The 16,983-nt window shown below is 43.6% G+C and overlaps 1 protein-coding gene across 4 annotated transcripts in view; it reads left to right on the forward strand.

Moving 5' to 3' along the window:
- LOC109561123 (teneurin-2) overlaps positions 1–16,983 on the forward strand; it is a 765,441-nt gene that overhangs the window by 586,081 nt on the left and 162,377 nt on the right. For all 4 annotated transcript variants that reach the window (XM_070793964.1, XM_070793965.1, XM_070793967.1 and 1 more), the window contains 3 exons: positions 7,552–7,746; positions 13,814–14,014; positions 15,743–15,928. In XM_070793964.1, the coding sequence (XP_070650065.1) occupies positions 7,552–7,746; positions 13,814–14,014; positions 15,743–15,928 (582 nt within the window). The remainder of the gene's footprint in view (positions 1–7,551; positions 7,747–13,813; positions 14,015–15,742; positions 15,929–16,983) is intronic.

A 16,983-nucleotide genomic window follows, 5' to 3' on the forward strand; every position in this document is an offset into this window, starting at 1 on the left:
TCCCATAGGGTGGTGTTATTTGCATATCTGAAGTTATTGATATTTCTCCCAGAAATCTTGATTCCAGCTTGTGCTTCATCCAGCCCAGAATTCCACATGATGTACTCTGCATATAAGTTAAATAAGCAGGGTGACAATATACAGCCTTGACGTACTCCTTTCCCAACTTGGAACTGGTCCATTGTTCCTTATCTGGTTCTATCACTTCTTGACTTCCATACAGGTTTCTCAGGAGACATCTTTTTAAGAATTTTCCACAGTTTGTTGTGATCCACACACTCAAAGGCTTTAGTGTAGTCAATGATGCAGAAGTAGATGTTTTTCTGGAATTTTCTTGCTTTTTCTATGATACAACAGATATTGGCAATTTGATCTCTGGTTCCTCTGCCTTTTCTAAACCCAGCTTGTACATCTGGAAGTTCTCAGTTCATGTATTGTTGAATCCTAGCTCAAAGGATTTTGAACATTACCTTGCTAGCATGTGAAATGAGCACAATTGTGTGTTAGTTTGAACATTTTTTTTGGCATTACCTTTCTTTGAGATTGGAATGAAACCTAACCTTTTCCAGTCCTGTGGCCACGCTGAGTTTTCCAAATTTGCTGGCATATTGAGTGCAGCACTTTCACAGCGTCATCTTTTAGGATTTGAAATAGCTCAACTGGAATTCCATCACCTCCACTAGGTTTGTTCATAGTGATGCTTCTAAGGCTCACTTGACCTCACATTCCAGGATGTCTGGCTGTAGATGAGTGACCACATCATCATGGTTACCTAGGTCATTAAGACCTTTTTGGTATAGTTTTTCTGTGTATTCTTGCCACCTCTTCTTAATCTCTTCTGCTCCTGTTAGGTCGATACTATTCCTGTCCTTTACTGTGCCCATCTTTGCATAAAATTTTCCCTTGGTATCTCCAGTTTTCTTAAAGAGACCTCTAGTTGTTCCCATTCTATTGTTTCCCTCTATTTCTTTGCAGTGTTCACTTAAGAAGGCTTTCTTATCTCTTCTCGCTATTCTTTGGAACTCTGCATTCATATCAGTGTACTTTTCTCAAAGCTGATCTTCTTGGTCCATTTATCTTTTTTATATATCCCATTCACAAGAAAATAAAATTAGTCTTCAGTATTTTTTCAAATACTGTGTCAGTCTTTTTTCTTATTTGGATCTTTAATCTGTATCAAATTTATGGTGTGTAATAGAGGTCAGACTTTATTGACTATCAAATAGATTGTCACCTGCAGGAGCCCAGAAATAATGGAAACTTGCCTTTCCTGACTTCAGCTCAGCACCAAACTGTGTCCACAATCTCTAAAGACAACGGGACACCTCTTTTGGTTTCAATGACACTGAACTTTGTCTCCCCTCCATGACCCAAAATATTAATATTATATCCTTAATTGCCTCAGAGGACTCGAGGCATCTTTATTTCTCTGTCCTTTTTTCCTACCACCTAAGCCAGCTACTCGCATATATTAGGTTGTTCGTAAGTGTTTATTGACTAAATGGGATGTGAGGCAACCAATTGTTAGTACAGTTTTGACAATTTCTCGGAGTCCTAGGCTCAAGTAGTCTCCAGTCTTTTTTCCAGAGAAATGTTCAATCAGATTTCATATCAATTTTAAAAGACACATTATTTGTTTTTTCAAATTTAAGTCTAATTGGTTTACCATGTTATGTTAATTTCTGCTGTACAACAAAGTGACTCATTTATACATTCTTTTTCATATTCTTTTCCACTATGGTTTATCATAGGATATTGAATATAGATACATGTGCTATATACAATAGGACCTTGGTGCTTATCCATTCTGTATATAATAGTCTGCAACTGCTGATCCCAAACTCCCAGTCCTTCCCTTCCCCACCCACCCCCTTGGCACCCACAAGTCTGTTTCTGATTTGTAAATAAGTTTATCTGTGTTGTATTTTAGACTCCACATGTAAGTGACATCATGTGGTATTTGTCTTTCTCTTTCTGACTTACTTCACTGAGTATAATAATCTCTAGGTCCATCCTGCTGTGATGGCATTAATTCATTCTTTTTTATGGCTGAGTAGTGTTCTGTTGTATATATTGTATATATGTATGCATGTCTGTCTCTATCCATTCATCTGTTGATGGCATTTTGGTTGTCTCCATGTCTTGACTCTAGTAAATAGTGCTAGCGCTGCCATGGACATTGGGGCGCATGTACCTTTTCAAATTGTAGTTTTGTCTGGATATATGCCCAGGGATGTAATTGCAGAATCATATGGAACCCTGTTTTTAAAAAGACACTTTATTTGAAAAATCCCTCCAACATCTAGCCCAGCCCGCAGATGCCTCGTCAAGATGCAGGCGTGCTCCCTGTGTGTCTGGCTGACTGGCCCTCTTCAACCCCCTCTGTCTTCTCTCCAGCTGCTCGCTGTACTGCAAGCCCCAAAGAAATGGCACCCATTTCACTTAAAGCAGCAGACACGACTGACTTGTCCTGTTACTTCCCAATGAGTAAACAACATGGATAATTCATTTCATCCTTTATGGAGAACTTTAGGGCGGCGAGGGGAAAGCTCCAGCTTGATCACTAAAATGAGTTTTACACCATTTAGGTGAATCTAAATTGTGTCATAATTTTGTCATCAGCCTATAACTTGTCAGTCATTAGTGGCAGCAGTAATTTATTTTTCTTCTGCACAAGTCTTAGAGCTTCCATTTACTAGATTTACTAAAACAGAAATAGCCACTTTGTGCAAACGTTTTAATTAATTTTAAATAGAAGCTTGGATGTATAGTACCATGCTCCTTTAAAGCCTTAGGAAGAAGGAAGAGAGACAGGGACATAAAACTTTCCACTGTGGTTCCAGAACCACCTCCCACCCACAAGCAGGGGAAGAACAAGATGAGATCTTTCTGTTAGTATTATTTGGAGCTGTGGTGGTGGTGGTGGTATGTGTGCCTTTGAGACCTGGGAGTCAGTGTGGTCACTCAGTTTGGAATGTCACAGGGAACATCGATTGATTTCTACTCCAGGTGTCAGCTACTGTTTTGAGTCCTCAAAGATCTTCGCACACGTACTGCTCCCAGCGACTCAAAGAGACGGGTTTTTTGTGGGGAGTGTGGGTCTCAGAGAAGTTGGGTAATCTTGTCAAAATCCCACAGCTGGTAAGTGATGGGTGAGGATTTGAACCCACGTCTTTCTGGTAGCAAAACCGTTGTTCTTTCCGCTTAACTGTTCCATATCACTTGCAGGCAGGTGGAGCAGAAATATTTGTCCATATCACTTGCAGGCAGGTGGAGCAGAAATATTTGTCCTATAACTTGCTATAAAAAAAAAAAATCTTGTAGAATTAGTGAGAGTAAAACTAGTAAGAAAAGTTAGTAATGCAGAAGGAGGTCCCTACTTCATGTGCAGCCTTCCAGGTGAGGATCAGGCTGAGCCTTCCATACTGGGGTGCTCTGGGTTGAATTATGTCTGAGGATGAGTCAGTTACCCTGAGGGAAGGAGTTCTCTCTGATGCAGGTCAACAGTGGCTACCAGAGGGGGCTCATCTGGCATTTGCACTCTGTCCCATGGCAAACGGGTTATTAGAGAGCTTCATGCTTCTTTAGCCTGCCTTCTATTTTTTTTTTTTTCATGTAACATCAGTGGAGCCTGTCAAGTGTCCTGCTTTCTGAAGAACATCACAGTGTTTTGCATTTTTTACCACCCTCCTGGTGAGCATGCAGCAAACATGTTGAAGGAAGGCTGCTTTTAGAATGTAGAGAACTCTCTGACCTGACTGTTCTCCCTTTTTTTCTCCCTGAGAAATGTAAGTAGGTCACATTTTAAACCAGGCACCTGGTTTTAAATAAATCCATGCTTACATTCTAGAGAATCCAATGTTTTTTCACCACCTTAGAGTTTTTGCAAAAGAGAAGCTGTTTCAATATGAAATAAGAAAATAATCCTAACTTTATTTTTCAATTGATAAGGACAATAATTTTTTCCTCTTTGCTTCTTACCCTCTTCCACCTTTGGGGTGGAAGGAATGTCCAGTGGAAGCCCATTGGTGGTGATTTAATGTAACTTTCTCTGCCATCCAGAACTAGTCTAATATATAACCCTCAGATCAGAAACAGCCCTTGGAAGCTCATCCCACTAGATACACACACTTCTCACTCTTTTCCCTCTTGAGTGTGCATGGGTGGCGGGGGGTAAGAAATGGTGCTTATTCAAGTTTTCCCACCAGGAGATATCTTCAGTATTACCTAGATCAGAAAGGGCAACTGAGTTTTCTCTTGTCCGCCTGCTCCCAAGTCCCAGCCAGGGCCGCTACCTTGAAGGTTTTCAGGCTTTTTCTAGACTCGGGAGAGCAAAATGCTTTGATTCGTCTCTGCAGAGGTGCAGGAAGGGAGAATAGTGGCCCATGGGCACTCAACGGCCATCCCTGACCTAGAGCTTAGCGTGAGTGTATCCTGGGGCACTGACATGGAACCAGTGTACTTTGTCCTGGAAGCCCTCTGCAAACTTTGAGAAGCCCATCATTTCTCATACTTGTTCATATTAACACAGTCTCTAATTTTGAATCTTGGGTTCCCTGATTTAAAACTCTTCCCTCTACTCTCTCTCAGACAGTCAGCATGGGTAGAAACTCTATGGGTCTCTCCACTCAAGTCTCTTGGAATAGAAGGCAAGTTCTCAATATTTAGAGAGATTTTATCTAAATTTAACATGTAACTTTGATGTTCTCACTTTTGAACTCATTCTTCTTTTCTGGTATTAATAGAGTCATAAGGATAAGAATTCTACTGGAAATGGCCATTTTTTTTTTCACTTATTCTGCTACAAAGCATTTGTTGGGCAGGGGAGGAAATAACCCCTCCATCATATGTCAACTGTTGAGATGTTTTTGTTTCACATCAGTTTATAATTAAGGTCAATCACCATCAACACACCCTTCCCCAGAAAAAAGGCATTGTATGTACAACATGAGGTCCACTCTAGAAATTGTTCTTTCCACACCTTTCATAAATGGCCATGTAGTGCTTGCCCACACCCCCACAACTTGGGAATCCCTGAATGAATCAAGAACATAATAGAAATATTTACTCAAGCAAGCTAACATTGATGAATGTAGCACTAGAAGGAAATCAACACTGATAACCACAATCTTGTCCTTCTGTAGTTTACTATATCTTTGGGAAATTAAACACTCACAGAAGGAGAATGAATTACTATAAAAAATAAACAACATGACAACAAAGGGGGATTGATAAGGTGGGTGGGGCCATTATTATGGAGTGATCTAATTAGATAATGGAATCACATCAGGGGATGGGGAGACCATTCCAGTTGTACACACATATGTGACTGCAGAATTCTTGGAGCCACGGCATCACAAATCGCAGGTAAACCAGGAATCACTAAAAATACCTCTGTAGGTCATTTCTGAAGGTCTCTGGATGCCAGTTCCATAACCTGGAACAGTGTCCTCATTTTAGGCTAACACTAAAAGCCAGGTTCTTCTAAGAGATTCTTGTCCACAGAAGTAGATATAATGATATGGTCATCGGATTAAATCCACCCATTTCTGTCCATTTTAGTTCACTGATTCCTAAGATGTCGATACATTCACTCTTGCCATCTCCTGCTTGACCACATCCAATTTACCTTGATTCATAGACCTGACGTTCCAAGTTCCTATGCAGTATTGTTCCTTATGGCATTGGACTTTACTTTTAGCACCAGGCACATCCTCAACTGGGCGTCATTTCCACTTTGGCACCTTCATTTCCACTGAAGCATCTTCATTCTTTTTGGAGCCATTAGTAATTGCCCTCCACTTTTCCCCAGTAGCATATCGCACACCTTCTGACTTGGGGGGCTCATCTTCTGGTGTCATATCTTTTTGCCTTTTTATACTATTCATGGGGTTCTCGCAGCAAGAATAGTGGAGTAGTTTGCCATTCCCTCCTCTAGAAGGCAAAAGAAGAAGCGGGTGGCAAAGAATGAGATGGTTAGATAGTGTCACCAGTTCAATGGACATGAATTTGAGCAAACTCCTGGAGATAGTGAAGGACAAGGAAGCCTGGCGTGCTGCAGTCCACGGGGTCATGAAGAGTCGGACACAACTTAATGACTGAACAACAGAAGGCAGGTTGGAAATTCAGATTCTTTACAAACTGATCCTGAAGTGCAAAGCCCAAAGCCTGAAGTTGACCACTAAAATCCCACTCTTAATGACCTCCAGAGGAACGGTATCAGCATAATTGAAGCCAAACTGGTGAGAATTGTTGATAATTCATACCAGGCCATCCCCTCTGATTGTCAGCCTTCTTCCTCTCAACAGATGAAAGAGGGTCCCTGCTAGAGAACTGCTAGAGATTTCCTGTCTTTAGCCTGCCCTCCAGTCCTTTTTTTTTTTTTTTTTTTTAAGGCCAGGCATCTTTCCTCTTTATTCTTTATCACACATTACCTTTTGGGGTCGGCAGTTATTTCTTTGTGGTCTAGATAAGGAAAGTGAAGCATAGAGAGGTTGTGTCTCAACACTGGCCCATCCCCTTCCTTTTTAATGAACATAAACTTACCAGGAATAGCAGTTGACTAATCTGAAGGTACCGAGAAGGCAATGGCAACCCACTCTGGTACTCTTGCCTGGAAAATCCCATGGGCGGAGGAGCCTGGTAGGCTACAGTCCATGGGGTCGCAAAGAGTCGGACACGACTGAGCGACTTCACTTTCACTTTTCACTTTCATGCATTGGAGAAGGAAATGGCAACCCACTCCAGTGTTCTTGCCTGGAGAATCCCAGGGACAGGGGAGCCTGGTGGGCTGCCGTCTATGGGGTCACACAGGGTCAGACACGACTGAAGCGACTTAGCAGCAGCAGCAATCTGAAGGTAAAATATTCAGCAAAATGGGTCCCGATCCCCCTTACCAACAACAGCAACAATACTTGCTTGTCCTTGGGTCTTAGTTAAGGGCACAGCTTAAGAGGTGAGGCAACCTGATTTCCCATGGGGCCCCCTACTGTTGAGTTTTGTGATTTCAGCAAAGTTCTTTCCCCAGTCTGAGCTTCCCCTATAAAATGGGATTGTGATTCTAACTCCACCTCACTGGGTGGTAATGACGATTCAGCAGTAAATTGTACCTAAAGCATCTTATGCCATGCCCAGAGTATAATAAGCATTCAGTTGATGGTAACTGCTTTTATTAGTAGCATTTTAAAATTAATTTTTATTGGAGTATAGTTGACTTACAATGTTCTGTTAGTTTCTGCTGTACAGCAAAGTGAATCAGTTATACATATGTCCACTCATGTTTAGATTTTTTTCCCATGTAGATCATTACAGAGTATTGAGTAGAGTCCCCTGTGCTATACGGCAGATTCTTATTAGTGATCATTAGTAGCATTTCTGTGGTGGTGGTGATTGTTTATTTGAAAATTGCTCTGCCAAGTCCATGGCCCAAGTCCCCAGCCCAGAGCAGTACAGGCAGAGCTGAGATGCCCAGCGGGCTCTGCCTTCTTAGACTGACACAGTTCTTCAAGCTCTGGACCCCCTGACCTGGTGCTCTGTCTTCGCTCTTTGCAGCCGCCTGCCCCGTGCTGTGCAGCGGGAATGGACAGTACTCTAAAGGGACGTGCCAGTGCTACAGCGGCTGGAAAGGCGCAGAGTGCGACGTGCCCTTGAATCAGTGCATTGATCCTTCCTGCGGGGGCCACGGCTCCTGCATTGATGGCAACTGCGTCTGCTCAGCCGGCTACAAGGGCGAGCACTGCGAGGAAGGTAAGCCCAAGGGCTGGGCTGGTGTCTGCAGGTCTGGACCTATGCTGATGAGCCTAGTCCTGGCTCCCTGTTTTGCAAAGGAAAGAAACATTTTACATTTCAAACCCCTCAGCTTTGATGGACTTCTTAAATTGTAGAACTTTAGAGAGTGAGCTTAAGGGTGGCTCTGAAAGGCATGGTCTGTTTTCCCCTTCTTTATGATAATTAGCTCTTTTTCTCTTTCTCCTTTGTTTTTCTGTCTTCTCTCTCCCTCTACTTCCTTCCCTTCCTGCTCTTTCATTTCCTTTTCCTTCCTTGCCCTTCCCCTCTTCTCTTTTCTTCTGCTTTATTTAAAGCTCTCTACATTGAGAATTATGCTATGCATTAAGAACAAACAAGAATCCTTAATTCTCCTCCCTTCCCCAAAGCTTTAAAAAAAAAAAAAAAACTGTTCCTGGTAATCTCAGATATGTATATGTCTGTGTAAATATTTCTGCCAAAATTCATATTCATAAAAGACAGTCAGGCTTGAGAGACAGTGGGTACCCATGTCGTTTAGAGACACCATGTAGAGCAAACGATCCTGGTTACCTACAGTCACAGAGACAGAGGAGAGAGGGTGTGCAGTGAGAAAGCTGGGATTTGATGAGTCCTGAGGAGCTCACCCTATGCTTTGAAGTGGCCTCTAGCACATGGCGGGGGAGAGGGGAAATCAGAGGATGTAATCAGCTAAATCCAGTTTGACGAAACATGATCAGAGATCAGGCTTAGAGATTGAAAAAGGGAGGTTTGGAGGAGAAAATGCAGGAATACAGGTAAAGAGCTCCCCTCTGGAGGTGTTCAGAAACAAGCTCTAAGTCGTCCTCGTTACTCCAGTTGGTGCTTATAAAAGTCATTTCGTAGCCAAGTGTTGGGACCTGTATGGCAATGGAACTCAGCCAAGCTGCCTGTCAGCCTTCCCCTCTGTGTTTGCCCTTCCAGACTATGGGCTCTAGTTGGCCACCTATTGCATCTTCCCATATAAAGAATCAACCCCAAGTGGTAGGAAGGTAAAAAACCCTTCTTCTCAGAACCTCACCTGCTCCTCAGCCTTTGCATTGGAAGTCTTCAGCATCTTTCCACTCAGTCCATCTCCCAGCAAAATGTCCCCATGCAACCCAAATGGCTGTTTCTCTCCCATCCTCCCAGTGGAAAAAATCAGCATCCACTCGCCCAACAAACTAAGGGGAGGAATGAAGCCCATTACCTCCCCCATAGGAAACAGCTTGAGATGACCACCCAGGATGTCTCCCCGGAAAAGATCCTTGAATGTCAGGCACCCATGTACTCTCCCAGCGTCTCACTGCCAAGCTGATTAAGAATGGACCTCAGATGCCACGAGGTTCTTAGATGCAAGTGGATCTGTTCTTTCATCCTGTTATTTCACAGATCTCTGGGTTTTTGTACAAACGCACGAACCATTACAGCCCTCACTACAGAGGAATGACAATGGCTTACCCTTAGAAACACATACAAAAGCTCGCCTTGTAACATCTCCCACTTCATGGTTTTTAGAACTATTTCCACGAGGCTCTGCTTCCGTGACAGTATTCTAAGATTTTCCAATACATCAGTGCTGGTGCCCTTAGTGGGACCCAGAAGTGTGACCCCCCGCCCCAGGTCATCACTTACTCAACTCTCTCTCTCTTTTTTCTTCTGTTATAAAAAGTAGGCTTCCTCCCTCTGTCTGCATCATAAAACCAAACTGGGAGTTTGGATGGAGGAAGTGCTGATTTAATAAAAAGGTCAAAGTTCTTAAAGATAAATGGACTGCAGGAGGCAAAGCTTCATTTTGTGAAAACATGGGAGAAGCCAATAATATGACAAGAAAGGTTAAAACGACCTTTTGCATACATCATTTGGCAAGAGGGTAGTGATAGAACCATGGCATTGCCCGTCTTAGAATTTTTTCTGTCCAGGAAGGCTTGTGTATATCTGTATGAGTGGAATTTCAAGTAATTTCTCAACGTTCTCACTGTCCCAGTTGGTCTTATTTAAATGTTTGGAATGAATTAAACATCCAACAAAACAAGGAAGTCACGTGGATCATTATGAGAGGATGACGTTTCCTCTATTGATTTCTGCTGCCCCAAAAGAATGAACCGAAATGATTCATATGCTGTTTTCAAAACAGGAAATGGAATCAGAAAGCCTGGATCAGCACTTTTTCTTCCATTTAGCTTTTTTTTTCTTTGATATTCATCATAGCCATAACGTTCAAACAATTTACCTGAAATGGCCATGGCAACGAAATCAATAGCTGCCATCCTCTGTTTTTGCTGCCTAAACGTTGTTGTACTATTAACAAATTTGCACAAGAAAACGAAAGGACAGATTCGTGAGGCTTCACTCAATGATATCTGGGGGAGTGGGAAGGTGACGAGAGAGGAATTGACATATTAGTTTCAGTCAGCCATGTTTTCATGTCAGTTTCATGGTTGAGTCATTTTTCAATGACATTTAACTTCATAAATGTAATTCATGGTTCTTCAGGGGTTTATAGTACATATTGTTTGTAAAACTCCTTGACCTCCTTTTTTATCCTTAGGGATAAAAATTGCATTCACAATCCTTTTTTGTCAAACCTACAGAGGGCCCAAGACTAAATGAGTTCTAATGATTTCAGCTGCCAAGGGGCTGGCGGTATAAGGCACATGGTACTTAGCTGGTAAAGGCCACTGTCCCCCTTTTAAGTATAACACTGTTTCTATTTATAAAGCTTCGTAAAATGCCAGCCTCCCTCCTGCCTGCTGAAGACTCTAAGGACGTGACCACAAGACCACCTTATGAAATTGGAACCAAATTTAAAATTCTCAGTGAAACTATGCCCCTTAAAGTCTGAATTTAGTTATTCTATCGGCTGCTGTAATTATGTAGCACAAAGGGCATATTTACTGGTCTCAATGACCAGAGAAAGGGTTATCTCCCATTTCTAGATACAACAAATGGTTCTTTTGATGACATTCCACTCCAAGGCTAATAAATCTCAGTGGATTTTCCTCCTTCCTCCACACTGTAATTCAGGATAGAGCAGAGAAAACTAATTTAAATCTGGAAGAAAAGTGCCATTTTCTTTCTTTCTTTTTTTTTTTGGTATATTACTTTTTATGTCATCCTTTTAAGAAAATGATCATATTACAGTTTTTTCAGTTTTTTGAAAGCTCCTAGCTCTTGGCACCTCACCAAACATTTTAAGTGGCTAATTATAGATGGGGAGTCATTATTGAGGCGCAAAGCACACGAGGTATTTTCATGTACTTGTTGCTTTCTCTATGTCCGAAATGAGGACAGAACTTTGGGGTTTTCTTTTATGAAAAGAATATGGACAAGATTGATGCTTAATGAGTGAGTTCATATTTTGCAGATTCCAAGTTGCACTACATTCTTCCCCAAAGAAAGATGTTGTTGGCACCCTTCTGTGCTTCTTGTCAGTTAGTCCTTCACACTGAAAATTTGTCTCATTAACAATAATGCTTACGACGAAGTCTGCCATTCATCCTCTCAGCAGATGTGTATTGAGCATCTACTATATTCCCTTGACTGAGCAAGGCATGAGCTGTCAAGGGCATTGCACAGCCTCTTTGTGAATGTCTTCTGTGTGCTGGAACCTTTCAGTTCATTTACAGCCAGATGTGCTCCACCCGACTGAATGGAGCAAATTAGAAAGTATCAGAAAGGGTTGATGTCGTCAGGAGTAATAGTCCCCAAGAGAATGAATTCAGCCTGAAAGTGGTTGTAACCAGAGCAAGTAACATCATAAACATCTCTAAGTGATAATAAATCACTGAAACGTACCTTTCTGAGACAGTATTCCTGATTGAAAAAAAAAAAATCAGTGGCAGCTTTTGTTTCCTCGTGGCTCAAATAATTTTGAGCTGATTTACATAAATAGTATCTTCCTGAGAAGGTCCAAATGCGATCCTGAGAAACATCTCTTAACACTGAAAATTCTTACTTTTTACCTGAAGGGAGAGGTACTCTTTGGAAGCTTCATGGAATATCATGAATTCAGTTAAATCCAAGTTCCTCGAGTCTGATGTCCCCCAGAATGAAGTAGTTTGGATAATCTAAATCATGCCATATTTGGAGCTGATGTACCATCAGTTTTAAAATAACACCATTACTTTGTATATCATAAGAAAGAAAAAGAGCTACTATACTACAGCAAGCTAGAACCCCATCTGAATGTCACAGTGAGCTATTTAGAGGACAAAAACCTTATTTCAGTCTTGGCACTGGGAAAAGAGAGAAATCAAAATCTTCTCTGAGAATCTGAACTACAAGATGGCACACATTCATACAAGGGACTGAATGACACTATCAACGTGGCCTGAAAAACCTCAAGAAAAGGGTTTAAGTGATCTCAAGCTGGCTGTGCCCCCAGATGATGGCAGAAGCAAATGATTTAATCTATGCCAACAGACCTGATTTCCAAGCTGTTAAAATGAGCGAAATGTATGTCTTAGTCAAATAAGATTATAAGACACCTTCCCTCCATTGCCATGATCCACAAGGCAACATCTAAGCTTCTTGCAAGATCACTATTCACCACTCAGACCCCACAGTGTGCGGTGTTCTTTCCTCCAAATGCCACTGCATCATTTTCTAAGAATACCCAAGGAAGCTGGTCTTCCTTTGAAAAGCTGTGTTTACCTACCTGTAAGCTAAATGGAGAGGGGGCAGGAGGGCTTCCTTGAGGGCTTCCCTGGTGGCTCAGACAGTAAAGAATCTGTCTACAACACAGGGTTCTTGGGTCGGGAAGATCCCCTGGAGATGGGAATGGCTACCCACACCAGTATTCTTGCCTGGAGAATCCCATGGACAGAGGAGCATGAAGGGCTACAGAGTCAGACATGACTGAGTGACTAACACTTGCGCTTCACAAGCTAGATGGATGTCCTAGTTTGGGGTCACATTCTCATACAAAAAGTCCTGTCCTTGACAACTGGCCTTTGCATCTCATTCCTCTCCTCATTCTGAGTTGATTCCAGAGTAATAATCTTCAAGTTACTACTGGGTGTGTATCCACTCTGATTACTGAGATAGCCAAGCAAGCAGACCATGAAACTGGCCAGAACAACAGTGACCAGAATCTGACCATTAATTTGTCTGAGTAACCGTCTGTGGAAAGGTCAGTGACACAGCCAGAGACTGCCCCATCCAGTCCACTCATGACTATGTGTAGGAAGATGACCCCTTTGGGGTCATTTCCATACCCAGCTTCACTTTCTCTGGGCTTCCCTGGTAGTTCAGACAGTAAAGACTCTGCCTTTATGTGAAGGAGAACCAGGTTCGTTCCCTGGGTTGGAAACATCCCCTGGAGAAGGAAATGGCAACCCACTCCAGTATTCTTGCCTGGAGAACCCCGTGGACAGAGAAGCCTGGCAAGTCCATGGGGTCGCAGAGTCGGACACAACTGAACAACAACCACTTTCGCCTCTTCCATCCTGTACATTTACTAACTTCTTGAGTAGATATGTGCTCAGAGAGTGAACACTAATTTTAGACTTATCCTAAGTGAAACTTAATTAGGAAAGTGACTCATGCATGAGTCTCACTGGTTTTCTTTTTCATCTTTTGGTACCATCTGAAGTCAAGTATTAGTGAAGTTAGACTGAGCCTCTCTACTTTTCTTTCCAATAGTGGGTGATGTTTGGGTTTGGTGATGCATTTAAAGATATCACCAGCATTCATGGTCCAGTCTCAGAAGCCCCGATGTGGTTCAGTTAAGATACTATTACTTATAACCTTACAAAGCTCTCAAAGTTGGATGACACAACTCTGTATTCAGTTCCTCTAATTCCTCTTGAGAAATCTCCCTTTTTCCTTTACATTCTCTTCAAGTTTGAGATGTAGTGTTTTAACAAATCAAAAATCTTTCATTCTGTATGGGTCTTCTTCAAAGGGCCGCATAACTCTTACTGGGGCTGCTCCATTTTCTTGCAGGTGGATAGGAACTGGTGAACCACTGGTCTGTTCAGCTCTCAGCTGGTATTTCATGTCCCTGCCCCCATGAGTAATCAGTACTTTTCCCCTCTGTTTTTTTCAGTTGATTGCTTGGATCCTACGTGCTCCAGCCATGGGGTCTGTGTAAATGGAGAATGCCTTTGCAGCCCTGGCTGGGGTGGTCTCAACTGTGAGCTGGCGAGGGTCCAGTGCCCAGACCAGTGTAGTGGGCACGGCACGTACCTCCCAGATACTGGCCTCTGCAGCTGCGATCCCAACTGGATGGGTCCCGACTGCTCCGTCGGTAAGTCCAGAGGTTTCCTCCTCACTTCCCCCAACGCTCACACCCTGTGTTCCTTCCATGAGCCCACAAAGATGGGAATCAACTCTTTGCACTTAGCTTGGGAGGGAGGGACTTTAGTCAGTTGCATAGTACCTTTCTTACTCTGTTCTCAGCCCTGAAGTCTTGGATCCTTCAAGTCTTGGATCCAAACAAACAAATCCACATAGGTTCTTGTGCCTTGTTGGTTTCATCACCACAAATGGATGAGGGGCCCGGGAGGGACGCTTCTATTTGCATTAGTGCTTTCTTATGTACACTCCCTAAAGGTACTAGAAAACAAAACCAAACAATTCAGTCCCAGACAAACTGAATGGAATGTCCTATAAAACAGAAAAGAGGCTCCCTCGGGGTCCTGGGTGAACATGTTATAAAGCTCTGCAATACTCTAGTGACAGGAAAATAATGAAGTTGTACCATACACTTTATTTTCCTAAAATTAAGAGTACATGTCTTCCCTCCCAAGTGACCTTAAAAAGGAACGGTTCAACAGTTCAGGCCAGTCCCCACCTCTCCAAGAACCGTTCCATTCACACTGACAGCACCTATCCAAGCAAGCCATCATCTTTCCGCCCCCTTCCTGTGGGTAGTGAGACAGCTGTCAGATTGGCATGGCAATCAGAAAGGGAACCTATGTGAAGCTTTGCTACAATGGGAAAGAAGTGAATATTTCATTCCAGAAGGAAAAAAAAAAAGGAAGATTCCATTAAAATGGGCTATGTTGGGTGTCTTCTCAACCCACTCGTCTCTGGCTTCAGTTCTGAGACTAGTGGCCCAGGACAGGTGCTACAGAGGATGGGGAGGGCGGGGCAGTCCTAGATCCAAGGCCCAGCTGTGCGGCCGACTTGCTGTGTGACTTGGAGTGAGTCACTGACCCTCCTGGTGTGGCTTCCCCTCCCCGGGCCTGATGAGCCATGCCTCCCTCCGTAGTCTGTTGTAAGGATGAGTGTCTGGCTCGTGCTTGTCCTCGAGTGAGAGGTCTGGAACGCCAGAGAGTGCATATCTGTCTGTCTGTCTGCTCCCTAACCACAAAAGACTTTGAGCTCCTTTGAGAAAGAAGCTGTGTAAATGCAGCACAGTTAGAGCGGTCCCGATGGCCACCACAGTGCCATTCCAGGTGACAGCTGGGTCTGCGTCCTCCTGTGTGGATGGAGCTGTTGTGGGGCCCCAACTGGCTTTGGGGCAAGGCAGGCTCTCAACAGGGAAAGACATCCCAGCTGGCCAGGGAGTCAGGCTCCATGGGTATCTTTTCAGGTGGGCACCTCCCAGGGAGCTTTGCCAAACCAGATGGGCAGTCTCTGACCTCTTCCTGGGATGATGTCCCGCCCCAGAACTGTGGTCCTCACATTTCAGCGTGCATCAGAAACACTTGGAAAACATAGTGAAACAAATTTCTGAGTCTCACTCCCTGCATTTCTAAGCTTGGAGGACCAACCAAGGCATAAGAAGTTGCATCTCTACATAGTTCCCAAGTGATGGTTGATGCAGCCAGTCCAGGGGTCTCCCTCTGAGAACACTGCTCTAGAAACTACCTAACCATGAATGAATACCCGGCCAGTGGAGAGACAGGCTGCCCAAGATGACATGGGCCTTGGGCCAGTTCCAGGGACCTGGGCCACGTTTGTGGTCTGGCCTCCCATGGAGGGTTTCACCGGAGGTGGTGTTGAGCTGTAATCATTGTTTTTCTTCCAGAAGTGTGCTCAGTAGACTGTGGCACTCACGGCGTCTGCATCGGGGGAGCCTGCCGCTGTGAAGAGGGCTGGACAGGCGCAGCTTGCGACCAGCGCGTCTGCCACCCCCGCTGCATTGAGCACGGGACCTGTAAAGATGGCAAATGTGAATGCCGAGAGGGCTGGAATGGTGAACACTGCACCATTGGTAGGCAAACGGCAGGCACCGAAACAGGCACATATTGCTTTATTTTCATAAATCGTAGATCTATAGTGATGGTCGTGCGTTGCAACTGGCTGTTCCCTCAGGGACACAATGCTTCCTGCTGCCTCTCAAATCTCCCGGGGGCATAGGGAAGGGAAAAGCATGGTCCAGATTGGAAAAGATTTTCCCTGCTTCCCAGAATTCCAGATTGGGAGGAAAGGGACCAGATTAGATAAGAAAACCCATCCAAATTACTGAGCAGGGGGAGAGAGAAATGCACATGCATGGGAAATTGTCAGGACCTGGAGGTTTTAAGTACCCCACGCAACTGCGGTCTGCAGGTCTCCCCTTTCTGAATATCCTCCCAGCTGGTTGGATCACTGGATCCTGGCTTGGTGGCAACAATGGAACTCACTTCTTGGAGATATGGTTGGATGCAGGCTGGACTCCCAGGTTTCCTGGGTAACCAGGTACCAATTGTAATAAGTTTGAGCATCCTCTTGCTGTCCCAAGACAAAAACTTTGCCTTTGGGCTCCTGCCTACCGCCACCACCATCGATAAATGTTTCCTCCTTTGACCCCATTTCATTCTCACTCAGCCATATCTCTATATAAGCTTCATGACCGAGAATATGTCTCTACAGGTCATTTTCTTTGTTAAGAAGTGGTAGTTCTCGAGTTTCTTCCATTTTGGTTTCTTTTTTGTCATTATTGTGGTTTGGGGTAGGACAAAACTGGATTCATTATACCAGTTACCCCTTTAATTGAGGAGATGGGAGTGATTGCCCTCTGGCTTTCCACATCTCTTAGACTGGTGGGATTAGCATTTGTTTTTTTGCATTTGTTATTTAATTAAGTCAGATCTAGGGTTGATTTCATGCTAAGTCTGGCTGAAGCCACTGGCTGGCATGGACACTCTCAGAGAAGTTTCCATCCGAACTACTAACTTGGTCTCTTGAACTTACCTTTGATTCTAGCCATTGAGGTGGGGGCGCTCCCATCTGCCCTAACCTCAAGACCCCAGGCACCTGGAGTAAAAGGCAGGATTAGGAGCTGGT

This window comes from Bos indicus, chromosome 7 (genome assembly GCF_029378745.1).
Source record: "Bos indicus isolate NIAB-ARS_2022 breed Sahiwal x Tharparkar chromosome 7, NIAB-ARS_B.indTharparkar_mat_pri_1.0, whole genome shotgun sequence".
NCBI classification, from domain to species: domain Eukaryota; kingdom Metazoa; phylum Chordata; class Mammalia; order Artiodactyla; family Bovidae; genus Bos; species Bos indicus.